General features: G+C 43.6%; 1 protein-coding gene across 1 annotated transcript in view; it reads right to left on the bottom strand.

Moving 5' to 3' along the window:
- The window catches only part of LOC143283312 (glutamate receptor ionotropic, kainate 2-like), a 609,057-nt gene that overhangs the window by 18,132 nt on the left and 570,683 nt on the right, over positions 1-20,242 (bottom strand). The window contains exon 14 of the mRNA XM_076589503.1: positions 2,037-2,259. Coding sequence (XP_076445618.1) covers positions 2,037-2,259 — 223 coding nt within the window. The remainder of the gene's footprint in view (positions 1-2,036; positions 2,260-20,242) is intronic.

Raw genomic sequence — 20,242 nt, 5'->3', positions numbered from 1 at the left:
CGGTCCATTTACAAACTCACTCATGCAGTCAATTCTTTCAAAACATATTACAATCATTTCTTTACATAACACAAACATACACGCGCGCGCGTACACGCACGCACAACACACACACACACACACACACACACACACACACACACACACACACACACACACACACACACACACACACAATTACATGTTTTATGAGCAAAGTTACACTTTTTGGAAAAGCCTTTGTTGTTTCCTGTTAGTTCAGTAGATGTAAAGTGTGTGCGGTGTCATCTAAAGACATTATTGAGAAACATTCATTATATTTGTATAGTTTTTGTTTGTTTCTTTGTTTTTTGGATGAGTATGTGTGTGCCCTTTCCGCTTTCCGTTCCCTTCCCGCTGAGGTTTTGACAAAAACCAAAATTTATTTGCTTTAAGTTAGAGAGAAAAAACCGCAACAAAAACAACGTAATATTGTATGACCTTTCTTCATAACGGTTGACAACAATCTCGAGGATGTTTTTTCCTTTCTATGCCCGTAGATTATTATTATTATTGTTATTACTATTATTATTATTATTACTATTATTATTATTATTATTATTATTATTATTATTACTACTACTACTACTACTACTACTACTACTACTACTACCTTTAAAAAAAAATATAATTATTATTTATTTATTTATTTACTTATTTATGTACGCTTATAGTTGACTTCATCACGTTTTTGCGCCTCATACATATTATTAGTAGTGGTAGTAGTTTTTGTGGGGTTTTTTTGGGTTTTTTTTTTAAATCTTTTTTTCTCAAGACCTGATTAAGCGCGTTGGGTTACGCTGCTGGTCAGGCGTCTGCTTGGCAGATGTGGTGTAGCGTATATGGATTTGTCCGAACGCAGTGACGCCTCCTTGAGCTACTGAAACTGAAAACTGCCCATTTCAGCTATTAATCCGACTATCATATTCATTTTCGGATCTGTGTTTCAAAAAGGAATGTACAGAAGGTTCCGATAGCGATTGAGAGAAGAGAGAGAGAGAGAGAGAGAGAGAGAGAGAGAGAGAGAGAGAGAGAGGTGTGTGCGTGCGTGCGTGCGTGCGTGTGTGTGATCAAACACTTTAAACATTTCGCAATTATAAGAGAAAAACGCCAACCTCACACCACCACCCCCTCCGCCCTCCCCGTGCCCCCTCGCATCCCTCTCACCCCCCCCCCACACACACCCCTCCCCCACCCCCTCAAACGTTTACAAAACCTCAGAAGAACTGTGAATGAATTATTTAACCCACCTCATCCCCACCACTCCCCTAGTCTGTCACAGAAATTGAGACAAATCAGATTAACCTATCAACGAAGAAGTCAGTCAAAGTCGCAGGCGACTCCGTTGTTTTCCCAGATGGGATTGCTGATCCCGTATCCCTTGGGATCACGCGGGCTGGCCCTTCCTTCCCCTTCCCACATCACCCACACTACACACACACATACACATACCCCCTATCTCCACCCCCCATCCACCCCACACACACACATACCTACACCACAACAACCACCCCATCACACACACACACACACACACACACACACACACATACACACGCGCACGCGCGCTCACCACATGAAACAAGTCAAGTTATGGGCACGTGCCAATCCTGTATCCTTTTTAACGGTACAGATATAGACCCCCCCCCCCCCCTCTTCCCAACTCCATGCAATCCACACCCCTCAACAACAACCGCCTACCATTTTCCCCACACACACCCACATCTTCCCAACCACCCCGACACACTCCCCACGACACACTCACTCAACTCCTTGCTACACTGTGGTGTAGCGTATATGGATTTGTCCGAACGCAGTGGCGCCTTCTTGAGCTACTGAAACTGAAACTGAAAATTGCTACTCACTGATGGGCGTACTGTGCACTATGAGTCGAGCAGGGCCGCGCCCCACACACCGCCCACACACACTCCACGAAACACCCACGCAACCGCCTCTCTCCCTTCCTCTCTCTCTCTCTCTCTCTCCTTCTCTCCATCTCCCCACAATACAATACTCACTCATGGGCGTGCCGATGCCGTATCCCTTGGAGTCCAGCAGGCCGCCCACCTGCATGAGGTCGCAGTTGCGCTGCACCTGGTACTCGATCATGGTGTTCTCCATGAAGAAGGCGTAGCCCCCCTCCTGCACGCGCTCGATGCCAGCCTCCACGCTGGGCTGCATGTGCTGCGGGTGCTCCTTCATGTAGGCGTACAGGCGCTCGTAGGTGTCGATGGTCGAGTCCTGTGTATGTATTGTATATACATGAATTAGGTTTTAATGCTTATGGGGGTTGGGGCGGTGGGAGGGGAGGGGGGGGGGGGGGGCAGGGCATGGGTGGTGGTGGTGGTGGGGGGTTAAGAAGGAGGAAGGTAATAATCCTTTATTAATAGAATCAAAGTAGTTTGTTCGAGATTAAAAACGGTTATAGACCACGCCACAATTAATTGTATAGTACTCTGTGTGTGTGTGTGTGTGTTTGTGTCTGTCTGTCTGTCTGTCTGTCTGTCTCTCTCTCTCTTTCCCTCCCACCCACCCCTAGCCCCCAAGTGATTCCAGTGTCAATTCCAGAAGGAATCGTAAAGGCTAAAGTTCGTTCCAGAGGCTTTTAAAGCGGCCTGTAAACGGTTTGAAATCGAAAGGGAAGAAGAGGGTGGACGTTGGGGGGCAGGGGAGGTGGGGGTGAGGGGGTGGGGGTGGGGGCCGCTGGGTAGGGAGGTGGAGAGCAGCTGATGTAAATGACAAGACACTCGCATCATTTCGTTTTCCAGTAGTGCAGCTGGTCGAGCCCTTAGCAACAGTACTTCTGAATTTGTTTCTGTCATTTCTGTTTGTTTTTTTGTTTTTTGCATTGTTTTGTTAGTCTGAGCTGGGGCAAAAGGAAATACGATTGCAAGGGTGTGCGTGCGTACGTACGTGCATGCGCGCGCGCGCGCGCGCGCGCGCGTGTGTGTGTGTGTGTGTGTGTGCAGTGAAGTTGGAGGGGGAGGGGGAGGAAAAAGAGAGGAAAAAATACCAACACCTCCAATCAATTAGTCACACATTATAGTTTTGTCTCCAATTATGATTCGCCCCTCTCCCCTCCCCCACCTTTATTTTTTCCCCCGGGTGTGACCTAAACAGTACACCAAACCGAAGGTCACGAATAATATTTCATCGTGCGCTCGCCTAGATTATAAGTAGCAATATCTATTCTATTTTATTCATTTACTTATTTGTTTATTTATTTATCTACTTATTTATCTATCAATTTTTTGGGGGTGTGGTATTCTAAAGGACCGCCATTTCTTGCCCCAGGCCAGTTTTTATATTGCTTGAACTGAAACCGAACTCTTGTCAAAAAATCTGCATGATGAATTATTAATCTTTGGGGTCTTGACCTGGAATCCACACCACCAGATATTACAAGCCCATCTCGTGTTGCTTTTGTTGGCGTTTCCTTTTTCTCAGAAGCAATTTGATTGTGGTATGGATATGCTAGAAGATCCGTTGTTTTTTTTTTTTTTTATCTCTCTCTTTTAATTAAAATGATTTTATTTATTTATTTTCAGAGAGCTTGCCAATGGATAAACTGGTTGGGAGTTTTTAAAAAAAAATTTATTGGTGTTTGTTTATTTTTTATTTTATTTTGTATGCTATTTCATGGCAATTGTGTTATTGTATCTATTGCATACGTGTGGTTGTAGTTATTGTATATGATATTTCCTCAACGCAGCATTTAATCAAGTTATGTCTTTTATATGTATTCATGCTGAATGAAAACAAGAGAACGCTGGCCATTAAGGAGAAGTGTGAGCGAAGGAAGCAGGGCTCAGCTTCTGGAGACGTTTTCCCTTGCAACACCTGTGGGAAGTGCTGCGCATCCAGAATCGGCCTCTTCTCCCATATGAGGACACAAAACCGAGAGATAAGTCTGCCTGCCTACTCATCCGTCGGACCGAAGGGAGACTCCATCATACTGAATGGCTGTGAGTGTCACACATTGTTCACGTAACAGGTCAAGACAAGAAATGAACTTTGGTGAATGGAGATAATCAAGTATTCTGTATTGTGCGCACTGTTTTGGGTGGTTGGTTAGTTACCTTTCCTGTACTCCGACTTTCAGTCCTGACGCGGCAATGTATAGTATCAGTAGCTCAAGGAGGCGTCACTGCGTTCGGTCAAATTCATATACGCTACACCACATCTGCCAAACAGATGCCTGACCGGCAGCGTAACCCAACGCGCTTAGTCAGGCCTTGAGAAAAAAATACAATAAATAAAAATAAAATAAAATAAAATAACAAAAAGAAAAAAAAGTGTAGACTGTGCTGTATTGAAATCGATTGGCCGGTTAGCTGGAGGGCTTACCTATTGTCTGTTGACCCATGTTTAGTGATCTGGGGTGTGAGATAGAAATAGATGAGTTGTCATTTGTGTGTGTGTGTGTGTGTGTGTGTGTGTGTGTGTGTGTGTGTGTGTGTGTGTGTGGTCACTAGAGTGAAATCAGCTGAACACTGGGGTAGGAAAGCGAATAAAGAAAGACAGGAGATGAGGAAAGAAAGAGAAAACTGAAGAAAGAGCGAGAGGGTGGAGGGATTGGAAGAGACACACACATACACACAGTGACAGAGAGACATACATACATACATACATACATGCATACATACAAGAGACGGGCGCAATAGCCGAGTGGTTAAAGCGTTGGACTTTCAATCTGAGGGTCCCGGGTTCGAATTTCGGTAACGGCGCCTGGTGGGTAAAGGGTGGAGATTTTTACGATCTCCCAGGTCAACATATGTGCAGACCTGCTAGTGCCTAAACCCTCTTCGTGTGTATATGCAAGCAGAAGATCAAATACGCACGTTAAAGATCCTGTAATCCATGTCAGCGTTCGGTGGGTTATGGAAACAAGAACATACCCAGCATGCACGCCCCCGAAAGCGGAGTATGGCTGCCTACATGACAGGGGGTGGGGGGTGGGGGGGGGGAAACGGTCATACACGTAAAAGCCCACTCGTGTGCATACGAGTGAACGTGGGAGTTGCAGCCCACGAACGCAGAAGAAGAAGAAGAAGATGATGATTTGTGATAGAGAATAGCAGTGAGCAACCGATAGCGTGCCATCCGTTACAATTTGCCTTTATCTTTACGTTCCGGAATTTCATGGAGAACTGATATCACTTTTTCTTTTGAATGCCTGGTGTGTAACTCGAGATTAAACTATATAACGTGGACAGTTTTCAGAAAGAATAGTTATACCCTGGTATGGGCAATGGAGTGTGAGTGCGAGTCTGTGTCTGTGTCTGTATGAGTGTGTGTGTGTGTGTGTGTGGGTGGGTGTGTGTGGAGGGGGGTGGGGTGTTTGTATGTGTACGAGCGTGCGTGTGCATGAGGGTGTGTATGCGTGCGCGTGTGTAAACGTACAGTGTAAACATTGTAGTAACAATGTGTGTGTGTGTGTGTGTGCGTGTGTATGTGTGCGTGCGTGCGTTCATAAGCACACGCACTAATGAGACAAGATACGTAATTATTTTTTGTTTGACTTCTACCATACATTTTTTTTTTTTTTTTGAATTCTACCGCTTGATCATAAATCCACGTCTTCACAAACCGTTCATGACAGGAAGCGAACTTTAAATTCCCCCCATTCTCTTGGGATCCACAGAAGTGGAAAGGATCCTTTTCATTGGCATGGCTATGAACATATAGCTCTGACGCCCGCAATGAGAGACGTGGAGAGTGGAGGTGAGGAGGTGGATTTAAAGATCTCAGCATTCCTCCCACGGCTCTTGAGAGCTGGCCACAATTTTTTTCCCCTTTTTATACAGTTTCTAATTTTCCTGAACCCGATCATTTTCACAAGTGTGAAAGGTAGAGGAGTTAGACCAAAAAACAACAACAAAAAAAAAAGAACAACAGCTCAAGGAAATTGTCGGAGCATATGTACGGTACGGGCGCGCATGAGGATGCGTACACGCACATACACGCGTTTCAAACACGGAGAGGAACACTCTCGTGTGCACACAGACTCGAACACACGTACACACGGACACACACAGACACACAGAGACACACACAGACAGACAGACAGCCACACACACACACACATGTGTACATGCACACACCGCGCGCACATAACCCACGTGCGCACACACACACACACACACACACACACACACACACACACAGAGGTACACGCAAAAGTAAACGCACGCAAACACTCAACCTCTAGTTTCCTTCGATTTCTCCTTCAAGTACTTCTATGTTAAACCACCTCCTTTCAACCACCTCCTCTTCCTCCTCCTCCTAATCCTTCTTTTCCTTTTTCTTCTTCTTCTTCCTCCTCCTCCTTTTCTGACCTTTTCTTCTCTCTTTAACCATCCAAGTGGATTTTATTTTTCCTTGTTTTTCTTACTTTTCTTCCTTGTTTTTTTCTTCAGTACTTTTTTCAGCATCATTTTTTTCACTCTCACAGTTCTTTCAATTTTTTTTTTATCAACATCTTTCCTTTTTTTTTTTTTTTTGCTGCTCCCACAGTTTCTTTTCTTGTTCCTGCTCCTCCTCCTCCTCTCTTCTCCCTCCTCCTTCTCTTCCTCCTCCTCCTACTGTCTTCCTCCTCTTTCTCCCTCCTCCTCTCTCCCTCCCATCCTCCTCCTTAACCGAACGTCAGTGGATGTAATTCAAAGTCCCGATGAGGCCAAATACACACGCTTGATGGACCAAGATGTAGTGAGAGAGAGAGAGAGAGAGAGAGGGGGGGGGGTTGGTGGTGTGGAAAAAAATAAGCCAATGGTTTGGTTTTCCAGGTCGCATGGATTTGGTTTAAAAGAAGAAGTTGAACTTGGATCCTTGAGGAATATTCTTCTTCTTCTTCTTCTTCTTCTTCTTCCGCTTGGTGCTGTTGCTGCGAGGGGTAGGGGTAGGGGTGGGGGTGAGGGTGGGGGAGGGAGGTGGTGGAAGGCTTGTATTAGGAGGCTAGCGGGGTAGCTGTTATTGTTGTGGGGTGGTGGTGGATTTTTGTTTGTTCGTTCGTTTCAGTTTTGTTGTTGTTGTTGTTGTTGCTTTTTATCTTTTGATTATTATTTTGATATGTATGTGTTTCCTTAACCTGTTTTTTGTTGTTGTCGTTTTGTTTCGGTTTTTTTTTTTAACTTCTTTTGTCTCATAGTTGTATCTCTCTTTTCTTCTTCTTCTTCTTCTTTTGTTTTTGTTTTTTGGGTTTTTTGTTGTTGTTTTTGACGTTTCTTTCGTATATATATTGTTTCGTTTCCTTTTTTACCCCACCGTCGTCTCCTTCTTGGTCTCAAATTTGTTTTTTTGTTGTTTTTTTCCCGATCGGTGTGCTGTGTGTGTGTGTGTGTGTGTGTGAAAGATAGGAGACAGACAGAAACAGAGAGAGACAGACAGGAAAATACAGACAGAAACAGAGAGAGACAGAGACAGACAGAAAATTACAGACAGACAGAAATAGAGAGAGACAGGAAATCAGCGTGCTTCCTTGATCATCTGCTGAGATCTGACACCCCCCCCCCCCTTCCCTCTCCGCCGTAACTCCTCATCCCCCCCACCCACCTACACCCCACGCATCCACTGCCTCCTCCCCGCCCCCCTAACCTTCCCCCCTCTCTCCCCCACCCACACCCTCCCAATCCCCAATCTCCCGGAAACTCTTTAAGAACTAGGGTCGATGGAAACAGAATAGGAGGGAAAATAATAGAAAGAAGATGGTAACTGAAGACAGAGAGAGACTAATGGAAAGAAGACTGTAAGAAAGAGAGTGAGGGTGGGGGGGAGAGAGAGAGGGGGGGGGGAGAGGAAGGAGTGTGTGTGAATAGAAAGTGTTCAAAAGAGAGGGATATTTAAAATGAGAGAGAGGGAGAGAGAGAGACAGACAGACAGAGAAAATGAGTAAAAAGTGTACAAGAGAGAGAGAGAACACTGAACACTGAAATGTTGATTGTCATTTGCTGTAGAGCTCAAGTGACATAGTAGGTACAAATCAGAACAAAACTGGTGCAGAACAAATAAAATGTAACAGAAAGGAAAAGCAGAATTGAAGGAGAATAAACCACAAAGGGATAAGCGACACTTTGGTACTTTGTTATTAGCTTAACTCACTCAGTACGGCCAGTCCTTTCTTCTCCTCTACACAGACACCTCGGATGTCCAGTGGGTGTCTGAATGACCTAACCTTTAGCTTCCGTCGTCAGAACTGTGGTATTCTTTGTCAACAGTCACCTCTTCAGTATAAGAGCGTTCCGCTTGCAATATTTTGATGATGGTAATTGGGATGAAACGCTGTTAACGTCGTCTCTTTCGCCGTTCGTATGGAGAGAGTTAAAAAGTCCATGTGGCAGGGGGGTACTGTGCCTTTTTCCCCCAGTCGTTCGTCTCCAAGGGTTGGACAGTACAAAGGAAACAAAGTACGTATAATCCACATGATAATTATTTAAGCATGTGACATCGACACACACCATATCAATACGAACACATAAAAAAGTACATAAAAACATATAACAATTATCTAAGCCTATAATATCGAAACATATCACATCCACACGAACACAAAATACATTGTCGAAATTGACCATCCAGATGTAACCCTTCCTTTTTGTCTATGCCTTTTTCCCCTCTTATAGAAACCGTACTAAGTTTTTAATTGATTAAGGAGTATTTGGACCGATAGTAGACGTTTTACGTATATTTACTGCTTCGGATACATGTTCTGCTAGTGATAGTGTCATATCTTCATTTTCTGTTATCAGTATGCCGAACAAAATCTCTTCTCTGCGCTGGAGCTATATTGAAAAGGGTACAGTTTTTTTAGCAGTTCTCCGTATCTTTCGCAGTTAGATATGGAATGATTATCATCTTGTAGGCTTTCACCACACATTGGGCAAGGGGATGCTGTTGCGTCTGAATCAAACCATCTTCTGTTAACATTCAGTCAAAGTGCTCTCAATCTGAGCCTCGCAAAACAAATTCTATGCCACTTGTTTGTTACGATATTAATATATTTCTCCCCATATTTCCGCTCCATAGTTCAAAACTGGTTCAATTGATGTGTCGAAAAGTTTCCAGAAAAGCTGTGCATCAGTCGGCAATATTCTCCTGAGTGATTTTATACTTTGGATTACACCTTTTTTCCCTTTCCTATCTGCTTCATCCCACAGAGACATCAAACTCAATTTAGTTGTGAATAACATTCCTAAATATTCATATGAATTGGTTACTCTTATTTCCCTATCACCATAGCACCATTTTTCACTAGTCGAAAGATGACCCCCTTTGTTGGAAAACTACAATATTGGTCTTGTCGAGATTTGCTGTTAATTGTTGTCCGTTACTTGCTAAAGGGTATTTAGTTCATTTGGAAACTCAGTGGGTGTGTTAGACAGGAGAGAACAACACCATCAGCAAATAGAATTGAGAAGAATACTGCGAGAAAGAGAGAGAGAGAGAGAGAGGGGGGGGGGGGGAGGAACACAGGCAGAAGAAAGACGAGGAAAGAAAGACCAAAAAGAGAAAGACATCATGAAGAAGGCAAATGAACGTAAGTAAAAAAGAAATGAATGGCTTGTTCGTCAGGGGGAGAGAGAGAGAGAGAGGGGGGGGGGGGGTTACCCGAATGGACAAAAAACTGATACAGAAAAAAAAGAAGAAAGAAAGAAAAAAATGGAAGGGAGAAAGAAAATGACAGAAGGATACTTCTTTTTTCTTCTTCTTTGTTTGAGGGCTGCAACTCCCACGTTCATTTGTATCTATACGAGACGAAAGACAAGGGGAAAAGAAGTAAAGTGAAGAAAGAGATTGAGACAGACAGAGACAAAAAGATATATATATATATATATATATATATATATATATATATATATATATATACATATATACATATGTGTGTGTGTTACTGTGACACACACACACACACACACACACACACACACACACACACACACGCATTTTCCGGCTCAATTTCTATGTCTTACTCTTTCCTTTTTTTCTTTTCTGTTTTGCTGTTGTTGTTTTTTGTTAGGAAATGGCTAACCTTTGGAATTAATAACCTCATCCCCCCACCCCCACGCCCCAACTCATCTCATACTTGGTTTTTCATGGTTTTGTTGTCGTCGTTGTTGTCCTCCTCCTCCTCCTCCTTCTTCTTCTTCTCCACTGACCTTTTCCTTAACCATCAGAACGATATTTTTCTCTTTCTTCCATCAGAACGATATTTTTCTCTTTCTTCTATTCACCCCCCCCCCTTTCTCTTTTTTCTTCCTCAGATGTTTCTTTTTTTTCTTTAATTTCTTCTGTCCCCTTTCTTTACACTTCTCTTCTACTACTTCCACGTAATCAAACTAAGTGAATGCTTCTTCTTCTTCTTCTTCTTCTTCTCTTGTTCCTCGTTTTCTCATCAATTTTCTTCTTCTCTTCCTCTTTTCACCCTCCTTAACCACACACACACACACACACACACAAACACACACACACACACACACACACACACACACACACACACACACACACACACACACAAAAAGAAGAAAAACAAAACAACAAAAACTGAGTGGATGCAGCTCAAAGTCCCAGAAAAGTAAATGCACGCTTGATGGACCAAATACAGTCGGTGCAGGTGGATTGCGTTTGGGGGGGGGGGGGGGGTATTAAAAGGAAAAGAAAAGGGGGAAAAAAAAAGGTTTCCCCCCTGGCCCCATTACTTGGTTAGAATCGAACTCTGAATCCTGAGAATTGCCTGGTGATGAACTGCCCGGGGGGGAGGGAGGGCGAGGGGGGGGGGGGGGGCTTGTTTCTCGCTGCGGAGTAGCTGCATTGCGGTGGGATATTTGTTTGTTTTGTTTTGTTTTGTTTATTTGCTTTTCGTTTCTTTCTTTGTTTCGTTAGTTTCGTTGCTTTATCTTCTTTATCTTCTTATATTTTCTGTTCACTTGTGCTTTTTTTTGTTGCTTTTTTTATATACTTTTCATTATTTTTTTAACATGTATTTCGTTCGTTGATATATTTTTAAGGTTATTTTCTTTTGTGTGTGTGTTTTGTTTTTTTGTTTGTTTGTTTTTTCCACTTTTTTTCTTCCCAAATTGGTTTCCATTTTATTCCTCATCCTGCCTTACACACACACACACACACACACACACACACACACACACACACACACACACACACACACACACACACACATATATATATATATATATATATATATATATGTATGTGTGTGTGTGTGTGTGTGTATGCGTGTGTGTGTGTGTGTGTAAGAGAGAAACAGACAGACAGACAGAGGAAGAGCGATTGATGACAGACCAATGGAAAAAAACACAGGGAGATGCAGACAGACATCGAGACAGACAGAAAGAAAGAAGGAAAGATAGAAGAGGAGGAGAGAGAAGGGAAGAGAAGAGAAGAGAGAGCGAACGAACGAACGGAAATGTTTTAATGAACTTTGGCCATGGACCACACACACACACACACACACACACACACACACACACACACAGTGTTCAAGTCATGTATCTCCTGATCCCCTGACCCCCTGACCTCTCTCGCGGCTTTTCACCCCCTCTGTACCCAATTAACCAAACAAAAGCGAATTGAGCACAAGCGGTGCTGTTGTGACGATGAATGACGACCCCGAAGAGGTTTTGGGTGCAAGGGTCAAAAAGAGGGAGCGAAATGAAAGAGGAGGAGGAGGAGAAGAAGGAAGAAGAAGGAGAAGGAAGAAGAAGAAAGAAGCAGAAGCAGAAGTAGAAGCAGCAGCAAAACGGTTTTCATGGTGGGTGGGTCTTTTTATTTCTAAGCGGAAGGAAACCAAATTGACGAAAGAAATAAGAAGAAGAAGAAGAAAAAGGAAAGAGAAACAAAAGGAAGGAAAGCAATATGAACAGCACGTAAAAAAGATTTTTTATTTTATTTTTTATATAGAACGAAAGAAAATAATGACTGAAAAACGGAAGGAATAAATGAAAGAATGAAGGGAAGAATTTAAAAGACAGATGGTGATGAATTAACAGAAGAAAGAAAAGAGGGAATGGAGGAATGGAGAGAGGGAGGGAGAGAGAAAGAGACAGAAAGGCAGAGACAGGGAGAGAGAGAGGGAGGGAGAGAGAAAGATAGAGACAGAAAGGCAGAGATAGGAAAAGAGAGAGAGGGAGAGAGAAAGATAGAGACAGGGAGAGAGGGAGAGAGAAAGATAGAGACAGAAAGGCAGAGACAGGGGGAGAGAGAGAGAGAGAGGAGAGAGAAAGATAGAGACAGAGAGAGAGGGAGAGGGAGAGAGAAAGATAGAGACAGAAAGGCAGAGACAGGGAGAGAGAGAGACAGAGAGAGAGGGGGAGAGATGGAGAGAGAGAGATAGAGACAGAAGGGCAGAGAGAGATGGAGAGAGAGAGATAGAGACAGAAAGGCGGAGAGAGGGAGAGAGAAAGATAGAGACAGGGAGAGAGGGAGAGGGAGAGAGAAAGATAGAGACAGAAAGGCAGAGACAGGGAGAGAGAGAGAGACAGAGAGAGAGGGGGAGAGATGGAGAGAGAGAGATAGAGACGGAAAGGCAGAGACAGGGAGAGAGAGAGAGGGAGAGAGAGAAAGATAGAGACAGAAAGGCAGAGACAGGGAGAGAGAGAGGGAGAGAGAAAGATAGAGACAGAAAGGCAGAGACGGGGAGAGAGAGAGAGAGGGATAGAGAAAGAGAGAGATAGAGACAGAATGGCAGACAGGGAGAGAGAGAGATAGAGACAGAAAGGCAGAGACACGGAGAGAGAGACAGAGAGAGAGAGAGAGAGAGAGAGAGAGAGAGAGAGAGAGACAGAATGGCAGAGAGAGAGAGAGAGAGAGAGAAAGATAGAGACAGAAAAGCAGAGACAGATAGAGACAGAAAGGCCAAGACAGGGAGAGAGAGATAGAGACAGAATGGCAGAGACAGGGAGAGAGAGAGAGAGAGAGAGAGAGAGACAGAATGGCAGAGACAGGGAGAGAGAGAGAGAGAGAGAGAGAGAGAGAGAGAAAGGCAGAGACAGGGAGAGAGAAAGATAGAGACAGAAAGGCAGAGAAAGATAGAGACAGAAAGGCAGAGCGAGCGAGAGAGAGGGACAGAGAGAGAGAGAGAGAGAGTAAAACTAAAACCAAAGTTTTATTCAGTTTAGTCCACAACCCCTTCTGAAGGGGTCCAAATACAAATATGACATTTATAACGAACAAAAGACTAAAGGATGTACAAGCAACAATGGGCTGACAACTTCTTTAGGTACTGCAATCAGCGTCATAGCCAAAGCATTCAGAAACAAATGTCTTATTCTTGAAGGCTTTATATGAATATGTGGATACATTCTTCATCATATTATTTTGTTTTGTCATCAGCAATGTAACATGAAAGGGACATGGGTTTTCGTAAAATTTTCAAGGAATGTAATCTAACCTGAGATCACACAAAGCAGGACAGCAGATGAAAAATGCATTTCATCTTCTTCTTTTTCAGTTTTACATAATGGACATGTCAAGGTATTAGTTGAAGTTTCATTATATCGATGGCGATGAATTGCCATGTCTGTTATCCAAATCTAAACGTTGTCAAATAACATTCAAAATATCTATCAATAACACATCGAAGATAATTTTCGCAATTCCACGACGATTTAAATGTCCTATAAAAAGAAAATATGTCACTATTCTGAACATGTTTATACCAGTTTTGCCAATGACAATCAATAAGTAAGTGACAGACACACACACACACACACACACACACACACACACACACACACACACACACACACACACACACACACACAGAGAGAGAGAGAGAGAGAGAGAATGAATAAGAAAATAAAGCGAGTGAGAGATTGATAGATTAAGAGTAGATGAAGCAGACAACTGTTTCGAATGCAACCAGACTTGTGGAAACAGACCACATCCCTGAGGCTTTGTGAAGTGCGGCAAGGTTCCCTCCAACTTGCTATGAGCTGTCATTGTCGATCTGTTTTATTATGACTCAGTAACTGCCAACGTGAAAAAAAAGGGGGGGGGGGACCAAGAGAAAGAAAACAAAACCCCGATTCTTTTTTCATCGGCATTTGTCTTTAACCCCATGAGATCTGCTGAAGAGAGCCCCCCCCCCACCTCCCACCCCCCACCCCCCCGTTCCCCTCCCCGTCCACAAGGGACAGTCACCTCACTGAGAGAAGACAGAACTTTGAGATCAGGATGTCAAGTCGCCGTCCTTCATGTGGGGACTCTCTGCTCCGTCTTGGGACTGCGTTACTTGTGTCCAGCAAGAACAGGTACACCATTGGTAACTGATTGATAGCCATGGTTTAGAGACTGCTATATGTCACGCACTTTTTTTTTTTTTTTTTCAGTTCCCTCTTCGCCATTTTTCTTTTTATTGCCATTTTCTATATATTTTTTCTTATTATGAATTGTATTACATATTATATTATTCAACCTTATTTAGTATGTTTTGTTTTTATTGTTATTGTTGTTATTATCATCATTATATTATTATTACTATTATTATTATTATTAGCATTAGCATTATTATTATTAGCATTATTCAGAGACAAGATGTTTACGTAAATTTACGGAAATTAGTAAATCTAAGAGCCCAAGAGGTCGATCCTCAGATTCGTTATAAATCAAGGGGTGTATGCATATGTGATAGGTTTGTTTTCAGTTCATCAGACTCCCCGTGTCGATCTGTATACCCAAACGGTTTCCATTCTTACATGGTTCAAAAACGCGGCGAACTGTATGCTTTAGAGAACCCGTTTTAAAACGCACACAACGCCATACTTTTCTGCATATCGCGCTCATGGTCCTGCGTCAGAATTAAATAGCTACACTCCAAAACGGAAAAAAAAGTTCTTCAGTCTGTATTTTCCGTTTGTAGACCCTGTGACTTAAAGAGCCTTTGAGTGGAAAGTGACTTATCAGATCGCTTTATTCGGATAGTTGTTTCCTAACCGTGGTAGGTGACCGAGGTCAAGTCAAAATGCCGACCCTGACAGGCGATCTCTCCGTGGCATGCGTTTAGACTAGTGTGAAACACACACACACACACGCACACGTACACGCACACGTACACGCACACAGACGCGCGCACATACACACGTACATGCACACAGATGCACATAAACACACACACACACACACACACACACACACACTTCGAAGCATTAATTTTGACGTCAACAATGATGCTCTTTTTTTTTTTTTTGGTGTCTGCTGGAACTATGTCAGCCAATGACGCAACAGTGGATTTCATGGCTGCAGACTCTGAGTGTGAGTTGTTGAGGTCTGGGATCTGTTGCCAGTGCACCAAAGGCCCATCCATTCGCATTATGTGCATGCAGTTTCATAATATTTTGTTCAAAACGCGCGTCCTGTCTGTCGTGTTTCTCTATCGCCGTTCTCTTCGTTTTCGCATGGTGTATTTCCGCATTGTGCGACGTCACTCCTCCGGCTGTCCACCCTTTCTGTAACAGTGAGTGTGTGTGTGTGTGTGTGTGTGTGTGTTTCAAAGAATGGGACACACACACACACACACACACACACACAGATGAACGTGGTGGTTCTCGCAGGTGCCATTGCATTGTTATCAGCACACACACACACACACACATTTGCACTGAATCGAATGCACACACATGCGCGTGCGCGCGTACACACACACACGCACACTTTCTCTTTGCAACACACACAAACACGCACGCACACACATATACATGTACACACACACACACACAAACAAACACAGTTGCACTGAAACTAATATTCACACACTCTCTCTCTTAGTTTACATGAGTAAATTTATACCATTCCCAAGTGTATATTTGTGGTTGCATTGTGTCGGGTGAGTGACGAGCATATAGATGCACAATTAAATTTCCAAATGGAAGTATTTTTGAGTTTATTTGTATCTGTGTGCTTTATATGTTTGCTTATTCAGCCTGCTAATTGATTCACCATGGACCTTTGTAAAACACCGTAGATGATAAATTCTATTTTTGAATGCAGGTCAGCCTTTTAATCCATTTTTTTTTGATTCAGCTTCAAATTGTACCCAAGCGTATCCCGGTTTCAATAAATATCAGAAATTTTAGAAACTCATCTCTGATTCTTCTTCTTCTTATCGTTATTATCTTTATTATTGCATACATTTGAAAGCAAAAGCAAACTGTTTTAGACTTGCTGTGGCAGTATCATTTGATTGTTTCCAGGTGTTTATCTTCTTTTTTTTTCTTTTTTCTTTTTCAATAGTGTGCTCTTTCTTCCTACTCTGCCTGTCTATCTAACAATCAATCAATCAATCAATCAACCTATCTCCTCTCTCCCCGTCTCCCTCTCTAAAGAACGGGGGGAGTGGACATCGATGTAATGATCTTGAAAACAGTCAACAGGATGTAACACTTATTTAGTTGCGATTTATAGTTTGGTTTTCTTCGAAATGAATGCACCAGCAGTGCACACGCACTATAGTTTAAGACTGACGAATCCCAGCCGTGCAGCCAAGACCACACATGCACACACCCACCACCACACACGCACTGCTAGCAAAGCAGTCCGCTCCAAGACACGATGCGTACTCAAACAGGAGGGGTGTAAATCCGACTTCTTCTTCCTGTATCGCGAGGGCCGTAAATTAGGACATTTCCGGCACAAAAAAACACCGTGCTTGAGAGGCCCCATGTTCATTCAGGAGATGGGGGAAACGGAGGGGAACAATCAGCATGGGATCACTAACCTACAGCTGGTCTCCTCACGTGAGCAGTTTGTCAGACATGGGGGGCAAGGGGGGTAGGGGTGGGGTGAGGGTGGGGGGCGGCACGAGAAACTTTCCGTTCTTCCGACAGGCAGGCACGAAAAGCGTGGCCTATCGTTTCGGGATGGAGGCAGATGGATGAATGGATTGGTTCGTGGACCAGAAGCTTTTTGATCTCTCTCTCTCTCTCTCTCTCTCTCTCTCTCTCTCTCTCTGTATGTGTGTGTGTGTTTGAGTCTCTCTCTCTCTCTCTCTCTCTCTCTCTGTGTGTGTGTGTGTGTGTGTGTGTGTGTGTGTGTGTGTGTGTGTATGTACGTGTGTGTTCGTTCGTTCATTTGCTTAACGTCTATCCACATTTGTGATTTTAGACGAAAATCCATTATCTCCCCCACCCCACCCACGCCTTAAATCATCACTACTTTCCCTGTTCCTCTCTCCTCAATTAGCATTAAAAAAGAAAAAGAAAAATAACGGAAGAAGAATATAAACGAAATAGAATAAACTAACCAGTCAACCAGTAGAATCACAGCAAAGAGGCAACTATTTCAAACACATGTTTATTATCATAAAAGACATTTCTAATAGAAGCAGGTGGAACTGCAGTTTTTGTAAATGACAGGTAAATATGGTTTTGCTATGTGTGTGTGTATGTGTGTGTGTGTGTGAGAGAGAGAGAGAGAGAGAGAGAGTGCGTGCGGCGCAAGTGTGTGAAAATGAGGCAGCAAAATATAAGGACCTTAACGATTAACAGTTTAAAATTGGTCCTGAATGACGTAAAGACAGAAAGAAGAAAACCACACATTATAGTTTACACGAGGAATTAGCCACACACGCTTATACAGCTTAAGGTTTATATGACGATGGTGATGATGATGATGATGATCTGGATTCTTACACAGCGGTCAGAGACAAGGCTCTAAGCGCTTTACAAGCATGGAGTCATCTGCACAACAGCCCCCTGCCTACATGGAGAGAACCAACAGACAGCTGCCATTGGGCGTTCATCATTCGTTTCCTTTGTCATTCCGTCAGGTTTCAGTCACACACACACACACACACACACACACACACACGCACACGCACGCACGCACGCACGCGTATAATTTTAGTAGGATGACCGATTTGCACGCACACACGCACGCGTATAATTTTAGTAGGATGACCGATTTGTTTCTAATTTGCGCCTTCATGTAGGCAACAATACTCCGTTTTTGGTGGTGTGCATATGCTGGATTTTGTTTTTCCCGTAGCGTATTTGATCTTCTGTGTGCGTATGTACGCGAAGGGGGTTCAGGCACTATCAGGTCTGCACATAGGTTGGCCTGGGAGATCGGAACTATCTCCACTTCACATGCCGCGACGGGGGTCGAACGCGGGATAGTGGAGTGATGGCCTAGAGGTAACGCGTCCGCCTAGGAAACGAGAGAGAATCTGAGCGCGCTGGTTCGAATCACGGCTCAACCGCCGATATTTTCTCTCCATCCACTAGACCTTGAGTGGTGGTCTGGACGCTAGTCATTCGGATGAGACGATAAACCGAGGTCCCGTGTGCAGCATGCACTTAGCGCACGTAAAAGAACCCACGGCAACAAAAGGGTTGTTCCTGGCAAAATTCTGCAGAAAAATCCACTCCGATAGGAAAAACAAATAAAACTGCATGCAGGAAAAAAAAAAGAGCAGTCCGAATTTCACACAGAGAAATCTGTTGTGATAAAAAGAAATACAAATACAAATACAAAATACTGGCGAGAATCGTGTCCCTAGCCATTTGACCAGCGCACCCGGCATTCAGTAGCATGATGGCCATGGCTAAAGACGGGATCAAATGTCTAAAGGAATGCGATCAGGAAACAGGAAACAAATGGCTTGAAGACATGAAGCAATCCCAAACAGGCTTGCAAATTATTACGTCTTCTCATTCAACGGTTTATGAATTAGGGTGAAAGCAATAAAACAGTTAAGGCCACTGTGATTTTGGACAGCGTGAGAAATGAGCAATTGGTTTCGGATGATTCCAGCTTGTTGAATGAACATCAGGCTCAATGGCGTTGAAAGGATGATGATGAGTGGCGACGACAATGACATGTGGCTTGTTAATTCCTGGGTTTGCGCTTAATTCTCTCTCTCTCTCTCTCTCTCTCTCTCTCTCTCTCTCTCTCTCTCTCTCTCCGCCCCCCCCCCCACCCCCCCGTCTCTCACTCTCTGTTTGTCTGTCTGTCTGCCTCTATCTGTCTCTCTGTCTCTGTGTCTGTCTCTTAATCTCTCTCTCTTGCTCTCTCGTTTGCTCGCTAGCTCTCACCCCCCCCCCCCCCCGTACCCCCCTCCCCCCTTCCTCCCCTCTCTCACTGTCATGTTTTCCATCACGCTCTCTCACTCCCTCGTTTGCTCTCTCTCTCACACACACTCTCTCTCTCTGTGTGAATTTTCTGTTGAAACTGAAAAACATGTACTATTTGAGTGTGTATTGTACAGTGACATCAGAGAAACATTTCTGAATGACGATATAAGAATTGATTTTGGAACACTACTCGGGTCAAAAAACGAGAAATATTACCAGAATTTGTCGAAATGTATTTTTCATGTGCACCCTAACCCCCTCCCAACCTCCCCGTGTGTGTATAAGGGCCTATGGCTGACGTACAACAAATAATTCAGTGTTCTCCCTCTCTCTCTCGCTCTCGCTCGCCCTCTCACTCGCTTGTTCGCACTCTCGTTTGCTTGCTCGCTCTTTGTCTCAACTCTCTTTCTATCTTCCCCAATCTCTCTCTTTATTTCTGTCCTTTTCTCTCAGCCATTCAGTGTCTTGCTCAGTGATTAATTGCTTGCTCACGCACTCTCTCTTTCTCTCTGTGTGTGTGTGTGTGTGTGTGTGTGTGTGTGTGTGTGTGTGTGTGTGTTGTATCTTATTTTTTATCCTTTTCTGTTGTCAGCTATATGTCTTTCCCTCTGTCCTCTAACTGCCTCGTCTGTCTGTCTGTCTCTGCCCAACCTTTGCTGTCATGTGTTCATTGTGTTCACCGCTTTCACAAGTGATAATACCCCACCACTGTGTTTGATGTTACTGCTGTTACAACAAGGATAGATGGGTACTAGTGTATGTAACAACCCCTTTCTGCCACATTTAGCATTCGCTCTGAGCAGACTCGCTCTGTGTGTGTGTGTGTGTGTGTGTGTGTGTGTGTGTGTGCGTGCGTGCGTGCGTGCGTGTGTGTGTGCATATGATATACAATACGTATTCTTACAAAGAGATAAATAAATGTCCCTCTCTGTGTTTCTCCTTTTGTGACCGCTGGTACGAATGTCTAATGTTTCGTTGTGGACTGCACTGTGGCTTGTATGACCATGCACCCCACTATATTAAGGGCTACGGCCTGATAATAAATAGTTAGCAATGGCATTTTGCGTTTTCTTCTTCTTCTTCTTCTTCTTCTTCTTCTCTCTCTCTCTCTCTCTCTCTCTCTCTCTCTCTCTCTCATACACCCC

Source organism: Babylonia areolata, chromosome 6 (genome assembly GCF_041734735.1).
Source record: "Babylonia areolata isolate BAREFJ2019XMU chromosome 6, ASM4173473v1, whole genome shotgun sequence".
Taxonomy (NCBI): domain Eukaryota; kingdom Metazoa; phylum Mollusca; class Gastropoda; order Neogastropoda; family Buccinidae; genus Babylonia; species Babylonia areolata.
This window is presented reverse-complemented; position numbering and strand designations above follow the sequence as displayed.